Source organism: Somniosus microcephalus, chromosome 27 (genome assembly GCF_052327205.1).
Source record: "Somniosus microcephalus isolate GS21.2 chromosome 27, FLI_Smic_1.0, whole genome shotgun sequence".
In the NCBI taxonomy this organism is placed as follows: Eukaryota; Metazoa; Chordata; class Chondrichthyes; order Squaliformes; family Somniosidae; genus Somniosus; species Somniosus microcephalus.
Window position 1 is genome coordinate 23,542,190 of NC_141013.1, and position 18,082 is coordinate 23,560,271.

Below are 18,082 nucleotides of genomic sequence, written 5' to 3' on the forward strand. Positions count from 1 at the left end.
ATATTTAAAGTACTTGTACCAAACTAAATGGGTGGGGCAAGAAATAGAAACCCGCTTAAGCCAAATGACATTTGTGATATGCTGCTTATGTGATGCTTTTAATTCATCGTTTTAGATTACTTCCACCATCACTTCCCTTCAGTTATAGCTCAAATGTTCTCTCCAATCACAACCAAAAAGTTTGGTAGGACACAATCCCAAAATATATTGGTAGATGTTTTTCATTGATGAAGTGGACACAAAGAAAATGTGTCATTACACTTTACTGAAATCCTTGCGACAATACTGTCTGCGCCACGCAAATTTTGTATGCTTTTGTAGAATAAATTTGTTTCAGTTAAACTATTTAAAAAAGGGAATTTAATTCCTACCAGTTTTCCCCCTGAATGCAGGCCCTTCCTTGTGCTGCAATATGCACGTCATTGCAGACTCACCATGTCACTGCAGACTCACCATTCCCACACTAATTCGTACCCAAAGTTGACAAATTATTAAGTTTAAAAATCTGTTTAGACTCAGTTCAAAATGACAGATTAATGGTCTATGGAAAATAATCCACTCTTGCCACAGCCAAAATAACCAAATTGCATGGTCAACCCAACTTGGGGCTTGTTTTCCATAACATTGTCCTCTGTCAAATATACTATGCAAACTAGGATTTTCTTTAAAGCTGCAAGACTCCCACAAAAAGACAAAAAAGTATCCCATTAATTAACCCCAAACTAAGATTTTTTTCAAGACCCTGTAAAGGCAAGGATTAATCAAGGATAGTCAGTATGGCTTTGTCAGAGGGAGATCATGACTAACCAATTTGATTGAATTTTGAGAGAGGGTGACTAGGTGTGTGGATGAGGGTAGTGCAGTTGATGTAGTCTACATGGGCTTCAGTAAGGCTTTTGACAAAGTCCCGCATGGGAGACTGGTCAAGGTAGTAAGAGCCCATGGAATCCAGGGCAATTTGGCACATTGGATCCAAAATTGGCTTAGTGGCAGGAGGCACAGGGTGATGGTCGAAGGTTGTTTTTGTGACTGGAAGCCTGTGTCCAGTGGTGTACCGCAGGGATCGGTGCTGGGTCCTTTGCTGTTTGTAGTGTACATTAATGATTTAGATATGAATGTAGGAAGTATGATCAGTAAGTTCGCAGATGACGCGAAAATTGGTGGAGTGGTAAATAGCAAGGAGGGAAGCCTCAGGCTACAGGGCGATATAGACGGGTTGGTCAGATGGACAGAACAGTGGCAAATGGAATTTAACCCTGAAAAGTGTGGGGTGATGCATTTTGGGAGGACTAACAAGGCAAGGGAATACACAATGAATGGTAAGACCCTAGGAAGGACAGAGGATCAGAGGGACCTTGGTGTGCATGTACATAGATCCCTGAAGGCAGCAGGACAGGTAGATAAGGTGGTTAAAAAGGCAAATGGGATACTTATATTCTTTGCCTCGGCTAATGAAGGCAAGAACAGGGAGGTTATGATGGAGCTGTACAAAACACTAGTTAGACCACAGCTGGAATACTGTGCGCAGTTCTGGTCGCCACACTATAGGAAGGAAGGGAAATTAGGGATAGCATAAGATCCAAGGAGAGGGCATATAAATTGGCCAGAAAAAGCAGTAAACCTGAGGATTGGGAGCAGTTTAGGATTCAACAAAGGAGGACAAAGGGTTTAATTAAGAAGGGGAAAATAGAATATGAGAGCAAGCTTGCAGGGAACATAAAAACTGACTGTAAAAGCTTTTATAGATATGTGAAGAGAAAAAGATTGGTGAAGTCAAGTGAGCGTCCCTTGCAGTCAGAATCAGGGGAATTTATAATGGGGAACAAAGAAATGGCAGAACAATTAAATACATATTTTGGTTCTGTCTTCACAAAGGAGGACACAACTAACCTCCCAGAGATGTCGGGGAACATAGGGTCTGATGAAGGGGAGGAACTGAAAGAAATCAGTATTTGTAAGGAAATGGGGTTAAGGAAATTGATGGGACTGAAGGCCGATAAATCCCCAGGGCTTGATAATCTACATCCTAGTGTACTTAAGGAAGTGGCCCTAGAAATAGTAGATATATTGCTGATCATCTTCCAACATTCGATGGAATCTGGAACAGTACCCATGGATTGGAGGGTAGCTAATGTTACCCCACTATTCAAAAAAGGCGGTAGGGAGAAAACGGGGAATTACAGACCGATAAGCCGGACATCGGTAGTGGGGAAAATGCTAGAGTCCATTATAAAAGATGTAATAGCAGATCACTTGGAAAACAGTGACAGGATCGGACAAAGTCAACATGGATTTACAAAAAGTAAATCGTGCTTGACTAATCTACTGGAATTTTTTGAGGATGTAACTGGTAAAATAGATAAGGGAGAACCAGTGGATGTGGTATATTTGGACTTTCAGAAGGTTTTCGATAAGGTCCCGCATAAGAGAATAGCATGTAAAGTTAGGCACATGGGATTGGTGCAAGGTATTGACTTGGATAGAAAACTGGTTGGCAGACAGAAAGCAAAGCATTGGTAATAATCTTCCAAAACTCCCTGGACTCAGCAAAGGTCCCGGCAGACTGGAAAACTGCTAATGTAACACCCTTATTTAAAAAGGGCAGTAGACAGAAGGCTGGAAACTATAGACCGGTTAGCCTAACATCTGTGGTAGGTAAAATTTTGGAGTCCATTATTAAGGAGACAGTAACAGGACATTTGGATAATCATAATTTAATAAGACAAAGTCAGCATGGTTTTATGAAGGGGAAGTCATGTTTGACAAATTTGCTGGAGTTCTTTGAGGAAGTAACATATAGGGTGGATAAAGGTGAACCAGTGGACGTAGTGTATTTAGACTTCCAAAAGGCATTTGACAAGGTGCCACACAAAAGATTATTGCTTAAGATAAAAAAATCACGGGATTGGGGGTAATATTCTGGCATGGATAGAGGATTGGCTATCTAACAGAAGGCAGAGAGTTGGGATAAATGGTTCATATTCAGACTGGCAATCAGTAACCAGTGGTGTTCCGCAGGGGTCAGTGCTGGGTCCCCAACTCTTTACAATCTATATTAACGATTTGGAGGAGGGGACCGAGTGTAACACGTCAAAGTTTGCAGATGATACTAAGATGGGAGGGAAAGTAGTGAGTGAGTGAGGAGGACATAAAAAACCTGCAAGGGGACATAGACAGGCTAAGTAAGTGGGCAGAGATTTGGCAGATGGAATACAATACTGGAAAGTGTGAGGTTATGCACTTTGGCAGGAAAAATCGCAGAGCAAGTTATTATCTTAATGGCAAGAAACTTGAAAGTACTGAAGTACAAAGGGATCTGGGGGTCCTGGTGCACGAAACTCAAAAGGTTAGTGTGCAGGTGCAGCAAGTGATTAAGAAGGCCAATGGAATGTTGGCTTTCATTGCTAGGGGGATAGAATATAAAAATAGGGAGGTATTGCTTCAGTTGTACAAGGTATTGGTGAGACCGCACCTGGAATACTGCATACAGTTTTGGTGTCCATACTTAAGAAAGGACATACTTGCTCTCGAGTCAGTACAAAGAAGGTTCACTCGATTAATCCCGGGGATGAGGGGATGGACATATGAGGAGAGGTTGAGTAGATTGGGACTCTACTCATTGGAGTTCAGAAGAATGAGAGGCAATCTTATTGAAACATATAAGATTATGAAGGGGTTGGATCGGGTGGATGCAGGGAGGATGTTCCAGATGATGGGTGAAACTAGAACTAGGGGGCATAGTCTTAGAATAAGGGGCTGCTCTTTCAAAACTGAGATGAGGAGGAACTACTTCACTCAGAGGGTGGTAGGTCCATGGAATATGCTGCCCCAAAAAGCTGTCGAAGCTACATCATTACATAAATTTAAAACAGAAATAGACAGTTTCCTAGAAGTAAAGGGAATTAAGGGTTACGGGGAGCGGGCAGGAATTTGGACATGAGTCTAGGTTCGGATAGGTCATGGCCCTGTGGGTAGCGGAGCAGGCCCAGGGGCCGTGTAGCCTGATCCTGCTCCTGTTTTCGTGTGTCTAATGCTGTTAGATTCAGGAGATAGTCCTGTCATAGTGGATTGGCGGTTAGGATCAGATCAGCCATGATCTTATTGAATGGCGGAGCAGGCTCGAGGGGCCAATTGGCCTACTCCTGCTCCTATTTCTTATGTTATGTTCTTATGTTCAAAGAGTTGTAATAAACGGGTCTTTTTCCGAGTGGCAGGCAGTGACTAGTGGGGTACCGCAGGGATCGGTCCTTGGACCCCGGCTATTCACAATATATATTAATGATCTAGACAAGGGAACTAGGTGTAATAACTCCAAATTTGCAGACGACACAAAGCTGGGTGGGCGTGTGTGCTGTGAGGAGGATGCCGAGAACCTCCAGGATGATTTGGACAGGTTGGGTGATTGGGCAGAAGCATGGCAGATGCAATATAACGTGGATAAATGTGAGATTATCCACTTTGGTGGCAAAAACAGGAAGGCAGATTATTATCTGAATGGCAATAGATTGGGAGAAGGGGAAGTGCAACGAGACCTGGGTGTCCTTGTGCACCAGTCGCTGAAGGTAAGCATGCAGGTGCAGCAGGCGGTTAAGAAAGCAAATGGTATGTTGGCCTTCATAGCGAGAGGGTTTGAGTACAGGAACAAGGATGTCTTGCTGCAGTTGTACAGGGCCTTGGTGAGACCACATCCTGAGTATTGTGTGCAGTTTTGGTCGCCTTATCTGAGGAAGGATGTTCTTGCCATGGAAGGAGTTCAGCAAAGATTCACCAGGCTGATACCTGGGATGGCAGGAATGACGTATGAGGAGAGATTGGGTCGATTGGGCTTGTACTTGCTGGAGTTTAGAAGAATGAGAGGTGATCTCATTGAAACTTATAAAATTCTGACAGGACTGGACAGACAAGGTGCAGGAAGGATGTTCCCGATGGTCGGGGAGTCCAGAACCAGGGGTCACAGCCTAAGGATAAAGGGTAGGCCATTTAGGACAGAAATGAGGAGGAATTTCTTCACCCAGAGAGTGGTGAACCTGTGGAGTTCTCTACCACAGAAGGCAGTAGAGGCCAATTCATTAAATATATTCAAGAAGGAGCTAGATATGTTTCTTAAGGCTAAAGGGATCAAGGGATATGGGGAGAAGGCAGGGACAGGGTACTGAATTTGGATGATCAGCCATGATCACATTGAATGGCAGAGCAGGCTCGAGGGGCCGAATGGCTTACTCCTGCTTCTATCTTCTATGTTTCTATGCATTGGAGAGGCTGCAGAGGAGATTCACCAGGATGTTACCATGGCTGGAGCGCTTCAGCTATGAAGAGAGACTGGACAGGCTGGGGTTGTTTTCCTTAGAACAGAGAAGGCTGAGGGGGGACCTGATTGAGGTGTACAAAATTATGAGGGGCATAGATAGGGTAGATAGAAAGGAACTTTTCCCCTTAGTAGAGGGGTCAATAACCAGGGGGCATAGTTTCAAGGTAAGGGGCAGGAGGTTTAGAGGGGATTTGAGGAAAAACTTTTTCACCCAGAGGGTGGTTGGAATCTGGAACTCACTGCCTGAAAGGGTGGTAGAGGCAGGAACCCTCACAACATTCAAGAAGCATTTAGATGAGCCCTTGAAACGCCATAGCATACAAGGCTACGGACCAAGTGCTGGACGCGATGGGGCGAAGGACCTCTTTCTGTGCTGTATAACGCTATGACTATCTATGACCCTTACTTTGTGAAGTTATCTTTCAAAGTTTGTAGTGCTTGTTGCTGACATTCTGATGCATATGTGGATGTCAGAGAACAGATTAAGAATAGTAACATCGTAACAGCTTTAGACAGAAGATCTTCAATCCATCTATTAACAGTATTCCCTTGGTGATCGGATAACCCTGTATCCTGTATGTTGACAAGTTCCTGTCTAGTTCCTTCTTGAAACCTATTAAAGGTTTCTTGTTCCACCACCCATGCAGGTAAACTTACCTTTACCTTTAGTAAAAAAAAGTTCCTCCAGCATTTCTTATTTTCTTTTGTTATCCTTAATTTGCAATTTTTATTTTACATCCACCCGAGGGGGTCAGATGAGGCCTCAGTTTAACATCTCATTTGAAAGACAACACCTTCATCTGTGGAGCACTCCCTCAGTGCTGCACAACGTGCTCTAGTCTCTGGAGTGGGGCTTGAACATCATTCCGACTCAAAGGCAAGAGTGCTACTACTGAGCTAAAGCGGACACCTTCACTATCAGTTTATACTTTAATGTTGCAAAAAGGAACAATCTTGTGCAAGAACTTTTCATCGTCAAGATGCGGTAAATACTGATTGGGATTGGGACTCAGCGTTAATATAACTCTTATTCCAGAGTTTTTATTACTTATTTTGCACCCACAAAACTGGTTGACGTACATACCAATTAAATCAAAAGTTAACCATTTCTTCAGAAACTGTGGGGATGTGTGCGAAAATATCACAAAAAAAATATTTAATTGCACTTTTCCTAGGATCATTTCCGTTCAGATTGAAATAAAATTATCGCATGCTGAAGTTGTTCCTTTCTGAAACGTGAAATCCTAGTACACATTTCATCCATATACAGTATTATTGCTGCTACACCGTTGCACCTGGTCATTATAAGCTTTATTTAAAGGAATACTTCAGAATACAATTACTCAGATAAAACCTTGTAGGAATCTGGGAATATTCCTTTGAAACAGTTCTGTAAATCAACATTCAAAGGTCAGGGAGTTTTGATCTGCTGCAAATTTAAAGACATTGAAATTCTCACCTGCAATTGTCCCCAACAGTGACGATCTCCACTTCACTGTCTGTTGAGGTAACATTGATTTCTTCATTGGCAGTAACCTGGGGAGCTGAGGTGGCCTCAATCACCACAACATCCTCATCAATATTTCCTGGAAACAGCACAAAATTTAAAATCAGCAACAATCTAACATGTACAATAAACTATGTGGTCTTGAAGTTTGAGTTCCACCCAGTGTGACCTAAATACACAAAAGTATCAGAGGCAAGAATACTGCAATATAATATTATATAGTTAATTAATAGTATTAACATGTACTGTGCTAATCTCATACATACCATAGAAACACAAAGCCTTCAACCAGCCTCTGTTTTTTTTACGTGCATCTGTTTTCCACCCAGTGGAACATTTTTCTGAGCAAAATTCAAATATTCATTGACTTATGAAACTGATCTACCGTACAAATAAACACAAGTTACTGTTTTGACTGCATCTACAAATCAAACAAACCCAGTGGAGATTCAAAATGCACAGTCTAGCGTTGGTGCATATCCACTAACTCCACTGTTACATTAACTGAGTTTGGTTTAAGGCACCTCGGATTAATAGAAAACTCGTGATTTCTGGAAGTCGGAAATAAAAAACAGAAAATTCTGGAATACCTCAAAAAGAGAAAAGACAGGTTAACATTTCAAGAAGAGTCACAACTCAAAACATTAATCTGCCTTTTCTTTTTCAGATGCTGACAGTCCTGCTGTATATTTCCACCATTTTCAGCATCATGTCTGCGGCAGTACTCTGCACATGCCACAGATAGGCGCAAGGGGAAGAAAGTGTACCTTTCAACTTTTATTTGTAGATATTTAAGTTGCAGATATTGGTTTCAAAAACCATTTGGTTAGTGACGTAATAAACTCACTACACACTTGGTTTGAGTATAAAGCAAGGCTTTAATCAACTTGTTTCAGAACATGGAGGTCTAGTTGTACTTCACTAGTTCCGGTCTTACAAAATGTCCCTGGCAAGCTGGGCCCACGCCCGAGTATTTATACTCCTTGGACGGCGCCACCAGCTGGCCGTCCAGTGTTATTTCAGGAGTAGTTTATGATGATGAGATTTATAACAGTTAGTGTACTTATAATGCTCTCTCTCATGGGTCTTGTCAATCACAACAGCGAAATTCAGTTCAGTGAGAACAATGCAAACAGTACCAAAACCTGAATAGGTTTCAAAATAAAAATTCTACTTGTTTTTAACAACAACACAAAATGCTGGAAACACTCAGCAGGCCAGGCAGCATCCGTGGAAAGAGGTCCCAGACCTGAAATGTTAACTCTGTTTCTCTCTCTACGGATGCTGCCTGGCCTGCTCAGTGTTTCCAGCATTTTCTGTTGTTAGATTTCCAGCATCCGCAGTATTTTGCTATTCTACTTGTTTTTGTTTTACAAGTTTGGGGACAAGGGTATTGCCCAGAGGGCGAGGAGCAACAATCACATGCCTGTAAAAGATAAAGTTACATGTGCTTAGTTTAATCCATTTACTTCCTTCACAAAGGCTTGTTACGCTTCACAAGTATCTGAGGGAGTTTTGAGTTTGTAACTTTAATAAAAAAATATATGCATTATTTATAAAGCAAGGAACAAATAGGAAGTGAAAGTGCTGACAAAATTAGGTGAATCTGATTTTATGCATCACTCCTGAAATAGGTTGCTGACTTCAATTCCCTTCTTCTTAACCATCGGTCAAAATGCCAGGCATAATAATCAGTAAAATAAATCTTTGGTGAGCTACAGTTAACACAACACGAGTACAAATACTGCCATGGCAGTTTGAGAATTAAGTCAAAGAAAATCTCTCTCAGTAAAAGTGACCACAATTGTCGTAAAAACACAAACTGGTTCACCAATATCCTTTAAGGAAGGAAACCTGCCGTCCTCACCAGGTATGGCCTATATGTGACTCCAGTCTCACCAACGTGGTTCACACTTAAACTGCCCTCTGAAGTGACCGACCAAGCCACTCAGTTGCATCCAAAAGCTAAACAGCATTGTGGGAGCACCTTCACCATACCGACTGCAGTGGTTTAAGGCGGCCCACCACCACCTTCTCAGTGCAACTAGGGATGGGCGATAAATGCCGGCTGACATGAATCAGTCGTTCATGAAAGAAAATAACAACAGAAAATGCTGGAAAAACTCAGCAGGTCAGGCAACATCCGTGGAGAGAAATTTGAGTTGATGTTTCGGCAGCTATCTCTTGCCCTGCCAGTACACTTTACACCTAATCTCAGCCTATTACCATCTCGTCTAGCTTCTAATACCTTTTATTGTCTCTTATACTTCTTTTGTTTCTTTTATTCTTTTGTCCGATTGCAGCCCTGCCTTCGATCCATTTTCTTTTCTTTCCAGTTTTGACGGGTTCGACCCGAAACGTCAACTCAAATTTCTCTCCACGGATGTTGCCTGACCTGCTGAGTTTTTCCAGCATTTTCTGTTGTTATTTCAGATTTCCAACATCTGCAGTATTTTGCTATCATTCATGAAAGAAAGACTTATGAAATAATATTGAGCGGCCTACGGGTGGCGCTGTCCAGGGAGAGTATAAATACTCGGGCACAGGCCCAGCTTGCACAGGACATTAACAGGAACTAGTGAAGGACACAACTAGACCTCCATGTTGTAAAACAGTTGATTAAAGCTTTGTTTAACGCTTAGTGCCTAGTAGTTTTCTTATGTCGCCGGCCTTGCCAGCGACACCCATATCCTAAAAATGAATTAAAAAACGGATTCATAAGTGGTCTGCCAGTACAAATAGGCAGCTGTATTCATCTCTCAAATCTCTGGCACTCTTGTTGCTGGTTTTCCCCTCATTTTCCCATCACCTAATGTTAAAAAAACAAAATGTTGTGTTGATGCACCTCATAGGGGGGTTGCAAGTCATTTGTAGTATTCATGCTAGAAACTTGGCTGAGACTAACTGACTCAGCACAGACTGGAAATCTGAATTTGAACCTGGGACCTTCTAGTCTGTATGACTCCGTTACATACACTCACTTATCAACTGAGCTGTGAAAAGAGCTTGAAGTGGAAATTCTGACATTACATTATATTTGAATGGATGAAGGTTACTGTAGTCTTCAAAATGGTAAAATAATAACCACAAATTACAATTTAAATGAGAACGCAATAATTACAAATAAAACTGAGCCACACAATTAAAATTACAATAGCTGTTCTCTTTCTACCCCCTCTTATTTTCTGTTATCAAGAAAAATCACTATAGCCAAAAGTAGTCCAAAAGAGGCTTAAATACCATCAGCGTACAGCTAAAATCAATGCTTTATGCAGCTGCAACCAAATGAGTTTCCAAAACAAACATAAGGAGAATGCGCTGATTATACTGCATCATCACATTAGAATCTCCTCAGAAACTACTAGTTACAGGCTTGGTCCTCCCCAAGATCACCATCCACCAACTGAATTACTAATTGTATTTTAAGAGTCATTACCCAGTTAATCACTGGTTAGTCATTTCAACTATATCTTAAGGCTATGTTTTAGATGCCAGCAATTTCCAAATTACTTTTCAGGTTGAAGCTGAAATAACACAGATTAGGCAAGTTAAACCCATACTGACTTTTTTTTTTACATGACTCAAAATGCACAGTATCTTAAAACATCCAGTTTACACAATCCAATATGGAAATGCGCGGCTTTTGTCTTCGGATAGTTGATTTTCACCTCAAACTTAGCAACTTCTTTGAAACAATTTACGTACTGTACCTCCTCAAGACATTCCAAAACACTTCATACCCAATGAAGTATTTTTGAAGTGTAGTAAATATTGTAATGTAGGCAAAAGTGACCGTCAGTTTGCGTGCAACAAGGTCCCAAAAACTGCAGGTAGGTAGATAGCCAGATAATCTGTTTTAATGGTGTTGGGTGAGGGATAAACACTGGCAAGGACACAGAAAACTCCCCTGCTCTTCCCGGAATAGTGCTATGGGATGTTTTATATCCACCTGAATAAGCACAGTCTTGATTTAATGTCTAATGTGAAAGACTGCACCTCTGACAGTGCAGCATTCCCTCAGTATTGTACTGAAATGTCAGCCTAGATTAGTGCTGGCACTAAACTAAGGCTGAGAGTCTCTGACAAATGATGTTCAATTTTAGCAAAAATAACCATCACCACCAGTGCAGCACTAATCAATGACAAGAGTTACTGATGTGAATTCCACCTCATTGACCCAGCCACCAAAATTCTTCTAAAACTGCACTGAAATGTTGTGGGGACAGAAAATATCCTTAATGAACAGCAGAATTAATGTGAAAAGCAGCAGAAAATCAGTTGATTTACAACACCAACAAGGTTAGCGGTTTAGCTGAACAATTGAAACATTCGCAAATTGTTTGCTGGCAAGTAGGTCAGAGCCAGCAACAAGACCATGCAACTGACAGAATAAAATCAACAAAGATTATTTAAAATATTCTGTTGAACTCAGTCTTTTTTGTTGTTGCAAAAATTAGGTTGAAGGTGGAGCAAGAAGCTGAACTGTTGCCATAATTGGGACTGAAGGTATTGTATGTTTCTGCTGATCAGACCCGATGTGAAAACTTTGATAAGATTGGTCCACTGCAAAATCTTTCCAGAAAGGAGACTATTTTTGAACGGGGACTTGCTATCAGTCTATTGTAAAGTTTTTGCATTAATCCTAATCAATAGAAACAAAATGAAGGTCAGTGGTACAAAAATGAAAAGAAAATTAAATAAAGACTGCATTTATCCTGAATCCCATATTGTTCATAAGAACATTAGAAATAGGAGCAGGAGTAGGCCACAGGGCCACTTGAGCCTGCTCCACCATTCAATAAGATCATGGCTGATCATCGACCTCAACTCCACTTTCCTGCCCGATCTCCATATCCCTTGATTCCCCTAGAGTCCAAATATCTATCTTATCTCAGCCTTGAATATACTCAGACTCAGCATTCACAGCCCTCTGGGGCAGAGAATTCCAAAGATTCACAACCCTGAGTGAAGAAATTCCTCCTTATCTCAGTCTTACATGGCCTACCCCATATCCTGAGACTATGCCCCCTAGTTCTAGTCCCAGCCAGGGGAAACAACCTCTCAGCATCTACCCTGTCAATCCCCTTCAGAATCTTGTATGTTTCAATGAGATCACCTCTCATTCTTCTAAACTCGAGAGTATAGGCCCATTCTACACAATCTCTCATCATAGGACAGCCCTCTCATCCCAGGAATCAATCAAGTGAACCTTCGTTGCACCGCCTCCAAGGCAAGTATATCCTTCCTTAGATAAGGAGACCAAAACCGTGCACAGTACTCCAGGTGTGGTCTCACCAAGGTCCTGTACAATTGCAGCAAGACTTCCTTACTCGTATACTCCAACCCCCTTGCAATAAAGGCCAATATGCCATTTGCCTTCCTTATTGCTTGCTGTACCTGCATGCTAGCTTTCTGTGTTTCTTGCACAAGGACACCCAAATCTCTCTGAACACCAGCATTTAAAAGTTTCTCACCATTTAAAAAATATTCTGTTTTTCTATTCTTCCTACCAAAGTGAATAACCTCACATTTCCCTACATTATAGTCCATCTGCCACCTTACTGCCCACTCACTTAGTCTATCGATATCCCTTTGCAGACTCGGTGTTCTCCTCACAGCTTACTGACCCACCTAGCTTTGTATCATCAGCAAACTTAAGATACATTACACTTGGTCCCTTCATCTAGGTCATTAATATAGATTGTAAATAGCTGAGGCCCCAACACTGATCCTTGCAGCACCCCACTAGTTTAAGCCTGCCAACCTGAAAAAGATCCGTTTATCCGTCCGTTAACCAATCCTCTATCCATGCTACTATATTACCCCCAACCCCATGAGCCCTAATCTTGTGTAATAACCTTTCATGTGGCACCTTATCGAATGCCTTTTGGAAATCCAAATATATCCACTGGTTCTCCTTTATCTACCCTGCTAGTTACATCCTCAAAAACTCTAATAAATTTGACAAACACGATTTCCCTTTCATAAAACCATGTTGACTCTGCCTAATCGTGTTATGATTTTCTAAATGACTTGTTACCACTTCTTTAACAATGGATTCCAGAATTTTCCTGATGACTGTTGTCAGGCTAACTGGCCTGTAGTTCCCTGTTCTTTCTCTCCCTCCTTTCTTGAATAGCGGTGTTACATTTGCGACCTTCCAATCCACTGGGACCATTCCAGAATCTAGGGAATTTTGGAAGGTCAAAACCAATGCATCCACTATCTCTTCAGCCACCTCAGGAACCCGAGGATGTAGGACGTCAGGTCCAGGGGATTTGTCAGCTTTTAGTCCCATTAGTTTCTCTAGTACTTTTTCTTTACTTACATTAATTATGTTAAGTTTCTCACCCTCATTAGACCCTTGGCTCCCACCATTTTTGGTATGTTTTTTGTGTCTTCTACTGTGAAGACAGATACAAAATATTTGTTTAACGTTTCTGCCATTTCCTTATTCCCCATAACAATTTCTCCTGTCACAGCTGCTAAGGGACCAACGTTTACTTTTGCTACTCTTTTCCTTTTTACATACTTATAGAAACTCTTACAATCTGCTTTTATATTTCTTGCTAGTTTTCTCTCACTATTTTTTCCCCTTTTTATTAATTTTTTGGTCAACCTTTGCTGGTTTCTGAAACACTCCCAATCCTCAGGCTTACTATTATACTTCGCAACATTATAAGCTTCTTTTTTCAATCTAATGCTATCCTTAACTTCTTTAGTTAGCCACAATTAGATCACTTTTCCTGTGGAGTTTTTGTTTCTCAATGAAATGTAATTTTGTGGAGAATTATGAAATATTTCTTTAAATGCTAGCCACTGCTTATCTACCGCTATACCTTTTAATCTATTTTTCCAATCTACCTTAGCCAACTCGCCCCTCATACCTATGTAATTGGCTTTATTTAAGTTTAAGACTCTAGTTTCGAACTTAGGCAAGTCACTCTCAAAATTAACGTGAAATTCTATCATATTATGATCACTCTGCCCCAGAGGATCCTTTACTGATATTGCTAATTAACCCCGTCTCATTACACAATACAAGATCTAAAATAGCCTGTTCCCTGGTTGGTTCCATGACATTTATTGTTCTAGGAAACTGTCGCAAATGCATTCCATGAACTCATCCTCCAGACCACCGTTGCCAATTTGATTTGTCCAGTCTATATGAAGGTTAAAGTCCCCCAAGATTATTGCATTACCTTTGTTGCAAGCTCCTACTATTTCTTGATTAATATTCTGTCCAATGGTATAGCTACTGTTAGGGGGCCTATATACTACTCCCACCAGTGTTTTCTACCCCTCATTACTCCTCATCTCCACCCATACGGATTCCACTTCCTGATCTCCCGAGCAGAGATCCTTTCTTGCTACTGTCCTTATGTCATCCTTTATTATCAGGACTACTCTCCCTCCTTTTCCATTCTGCCTGTCTTTTCAAAACGTCAAGTACCCTGGAACATTTAGTTCCCAACCTTAGCCACCTTGCAACCATGTCTCTGTAATTGCGATTAGATCAAACCCATTTATCTCTATTTATGCCACCAGTTCATCTATCTTGTTACGAATGCTTTGTGCATTCAGATAAAGAGCCTGTAATTTAAATTTTTTTACCATTATTCCCTGCTTTGACCTTATTCTCTGCTGCACCGCTGCCATTAAACTCTGTCCCTTCCCGTCACACTCTGCTTATTTTTACCCAAATCACTACACTGCTCTATTGCACTGACCTTTCTCTTTAGATTTCCAAATTTCCCCTCACCTGACCCCTCCCCCCTTTTTTAGTTTAAAGTCCTATCTACAGCCCCAGTTATTCGATTCGCCAGGACACTGGTCCCAGCCCGGTTTAAGTGGAGCCCGTCCCTACGGAACAGCTCCCTCTTTCCCCAGTACTGGTGCCAGTGCCATGAATTGAAACCCCATTTTCCCACACCACTTTTTGACATTTTAATTCAACTTAAATTTTAAAATGCTATTATGTTTAGCAAGCATAGAATATGGCTGTATAATGTATTGATGATGCTCATTGTGGGCTATGTCTTTATATTGTTTCTCATTTCTTTAGCTGTTCATTCAATTTGAAGTAAGTATTTTATTCAGTAGAAAAAAAATAGTTTTTCAGTGCTTACTTTCTGGCTCCAATGATTGAAAAAGCTGTGAACCATTGCTTGTATTCGAGAGGAAATTTCTGACAAAAAGCAACTCCATTTTAACAGTAATAAAGTTGATAAATAAGGTGCACATTCAATGTGATCTTGAACAGGCAGGAGTATTTTATATGCACACACGACAAGTACAATATAGTTTTAAATTTGCTAGTGAATGAAATACAGTGTACAGCCACATCCGCAAGTGCGGATTTATGGGCTGCAGATACTGTATGCAGGCCCTGAGAAAAACAAGAGAAATGCAGCAGAACATGATGCAAGCTTTACAAAGAGTTTTTTTTTAATAAAAGGAGAATTCTAATTTAAAGCTGGTTACTCGTTATCTTACAAAGCACAAATTTACCTCGAATTCTTCTGAGCATGCAGAATAGTGAATTACAAAGTATTTACAGCACAGAAACAGGCCATTTGGCCCATGCCAGTGTTTATGCTCTACACGAGCCTCCTCCCACCCATCTTCATCTGAGCCCATCAACATATCTGTGGAGAGAAAAACAGAGTTAACGTTTCAGGTTGATGAACTTTTGTCAGAACTGGCTAGAAAGGTCATCGACCCGAAAGGTTAACTCCGTTTCTCTCTCCACAGGTGCTGCCTGACTTGCTGAGTATTTCCAGCATTTTCTGTCTTTAATTTCAGATTTCCAGCATCTGCACTATTTTGCTTTCCCATCAACATATCCTTTTATTTTTTTCTCCCTCGTGTGCTTATCGAGCTTCCCCCAAAATTCATCAATGCTAGTCGCCTCAACTACTCCCTGTGGTAGCGAGTTCCACATCCTAACCACTCTCTAGTTAAAGGTGTTTCTCCTGAATTCTCTTTTGGATTAGTGACTATCTTATTTTTTATGGCCCCCAGTTCAGGTCTCTCTGCTCAAGAACATTTTATGAAAATGTCATTACTATTCACAGATTTGATGAAAATGAACTACACAAAGTAGCTCAATAAGATAGATAGTTCAGTTTGCTAACAGGTGGAAGCAATGAGCGGCACGTAAAGCTTCATTTCTCACGTGTTGGATTGCTTGTTGTCCAAATTCAAATGATCAACTGGTGAATTGAAAAGATAATCTTTCGAAAACAAGAGAGTCCCTACAGGAAGTGGCTTAGTTTTGCGATTGATAAGTCAACTGCTATGCATGTAGTACACAACAGTAGAGGTGGATGCAGCAATATCTCATTCTAGCAATAAATTTAGGTTATGGGATGTCCTCATCACTTAATGCACTTTGCAGCTATGAAAGCTTCTAAAAAATTACCAGTGCCAATTTAACTTCATCTTGTTGACACAAACATTTGGAAAAGAAACAAATGGATAAAAAGGCAGATCTCATCAACAAATTTAATTAAAAACTGAAAATCCTCAGACACAGCTCTCCAAATCAGTAATCCAGAGTTAGGTAACTGAGCTAATTTTATTTGATGAATATCACAGAAACCTACAGCACATAAGGAGACCATTCGGCCCATCGTGCCAGTGCTGGCTCTTTGAAAAAGCAGTCGTGCTTAGTCCTACACCCCCGCTTTTTGTCCATATCCCTTTAAGTTCCTCATCCTCAAGTATCTGTCCATCTCCCTTTTAAAATTATTTATGGAATCATCTTCCATCACCTTTTCAGGGAGAGCATTCCAGATCCTGACAACTCAGTAAAAACATTTCTCCTCTTCTCCCCTCCAGATCCCTTTGCCAATGATTTTAAATCTATGACCTCTGGTTATTGACTCACACGCCAGAGGGGATAGTTTTTCTCCATCTACTCTATCAAAACCTCTCATCATCTTGAAAACCTCGATTAGGTCACCTATTAACCTTCTCTGTTCCAAGGAGAACAGCCCTAACTTTCCCTTCCTCTCCTCATAACTGAAGTCCCTCCTCCCTGGCGACATCTTGGTAAACCTCCTCTGTATCCTTTCTGTGGCCTCAACATCTTTCCTGAAGTGTGACACCCAGAAGTCTTAACCAGTGATTTATAAAGTTCTAGCATGATCTCTTTGCTTTTATATTCCATGCTTCTATTTATAAACTTAAGTTACCCATATGCTTTTTTTAAACCAGCTTATCAACCTGCCGTGCCATCTTTAAGGATGTGTGTGTATGGACACCAAGATCTCTCTGCTCATCGACACTTTTCAAAATCGTGCCATTTATAGTATACTGTCTTTCCCAAGGTGCATCACTTCATATTTCTCCACATTGAACTCGATCTGCCTGGCTTCTACCCATTTAACCATCCTGTCTAAGGCATCCTGAAGTCTACAGTTACCCTCATCACCATCCACTATGTTGCCAAGTTTCACATCATCTGCCAACTTTAAAATGCTGCTCCTCACACCTGAGTCTCGATCACTTATAAAAACTGAAGAGAGGAATGGACCCAAAACTGACCCTTGGGGAACATCACTGCAAACCACCTCCCAGCCTGAAAAACATCCATCCACCACCACCCGCTGCCTCCTGTGACTGAGCCAATCCTGTAGCCATACCACCACTTTCCCCTTAATTCTATGGGCTTCCATCTTCTTAACAAGTCTCCTATGTGGCACTTTGTCGATGGAACCTTTGAAGCTCAGATAACCCGGTCCTATTTGCTGCTTTGTCCTGTTTAAATTCTGTGGGCATTGAGGATTAGAAGGGGGTGTTTTTAGTTCTGTTTCCTAATTTATGTGCTAATGATGGTGATGAACACCTTCCATGGGGAACAGAACACTTTATTTTTATCTCATAAGTTTAGAAATTTAATTTTAATTTTTAGTACTTAATGGATCCATATCATTCCTTGGTCTACTACTTTAATGAAGGCCTTAAATTAGTTAGTTTATTTAAATGAGTAAATGCCTCTATTAAAACAGATGAACACTTAAAATTTCTACACAAATATGGAAAACAGCAATTGTTGAGCTATAATGTCAGCATTAAGCATCTCCCAGAAGCCCCAGCCTCAGAAGATGTCAAATTACATGGGTAATTTGCACCTGCAGCCCGAGTCCTAGCAATCCAACCTTTGAAGCTCAGACAACTCAGTCCTATTTGCTGGTTTGTCCTGTTAAAATTCTGTGGGCCTGGAGGTTTAGAAGGGGGTGTTTTTTGTTCTGTTGCCTAAT

The 18,082-nt window shown here is 40.9% G+C and overlaps 1 protein-coding gene across 6 annotated transcripts in view; it reads right to left on the bottom strand.

The window, feature by feature from the left end:
• Positions 1-18,082, bottom strand: part of rnf111 (ring finger protein 111) — a 137,163-nt gene that overhangs the window by 51,503 nt on the left and 67,578 nt on the right. For all 6 annotated transcript variants that reach the window (XR_015073824.1, XR_015073825.1, XM_085968709.1 and 3 more), the window contains one exon: positions 6,768-6,894. Coding sequence is in view for 4 of the 6 variants with exons in the window: in XM_085968709.1 (XP_085824835.1) it covers positions 6,768-6,894 (127 nt within the window). In the remaining 2 variants the exon portion in view is untranslated. The remainder of the gene's footprint in view (positions 1-6,767; positions 6,895-18,082) is intronic.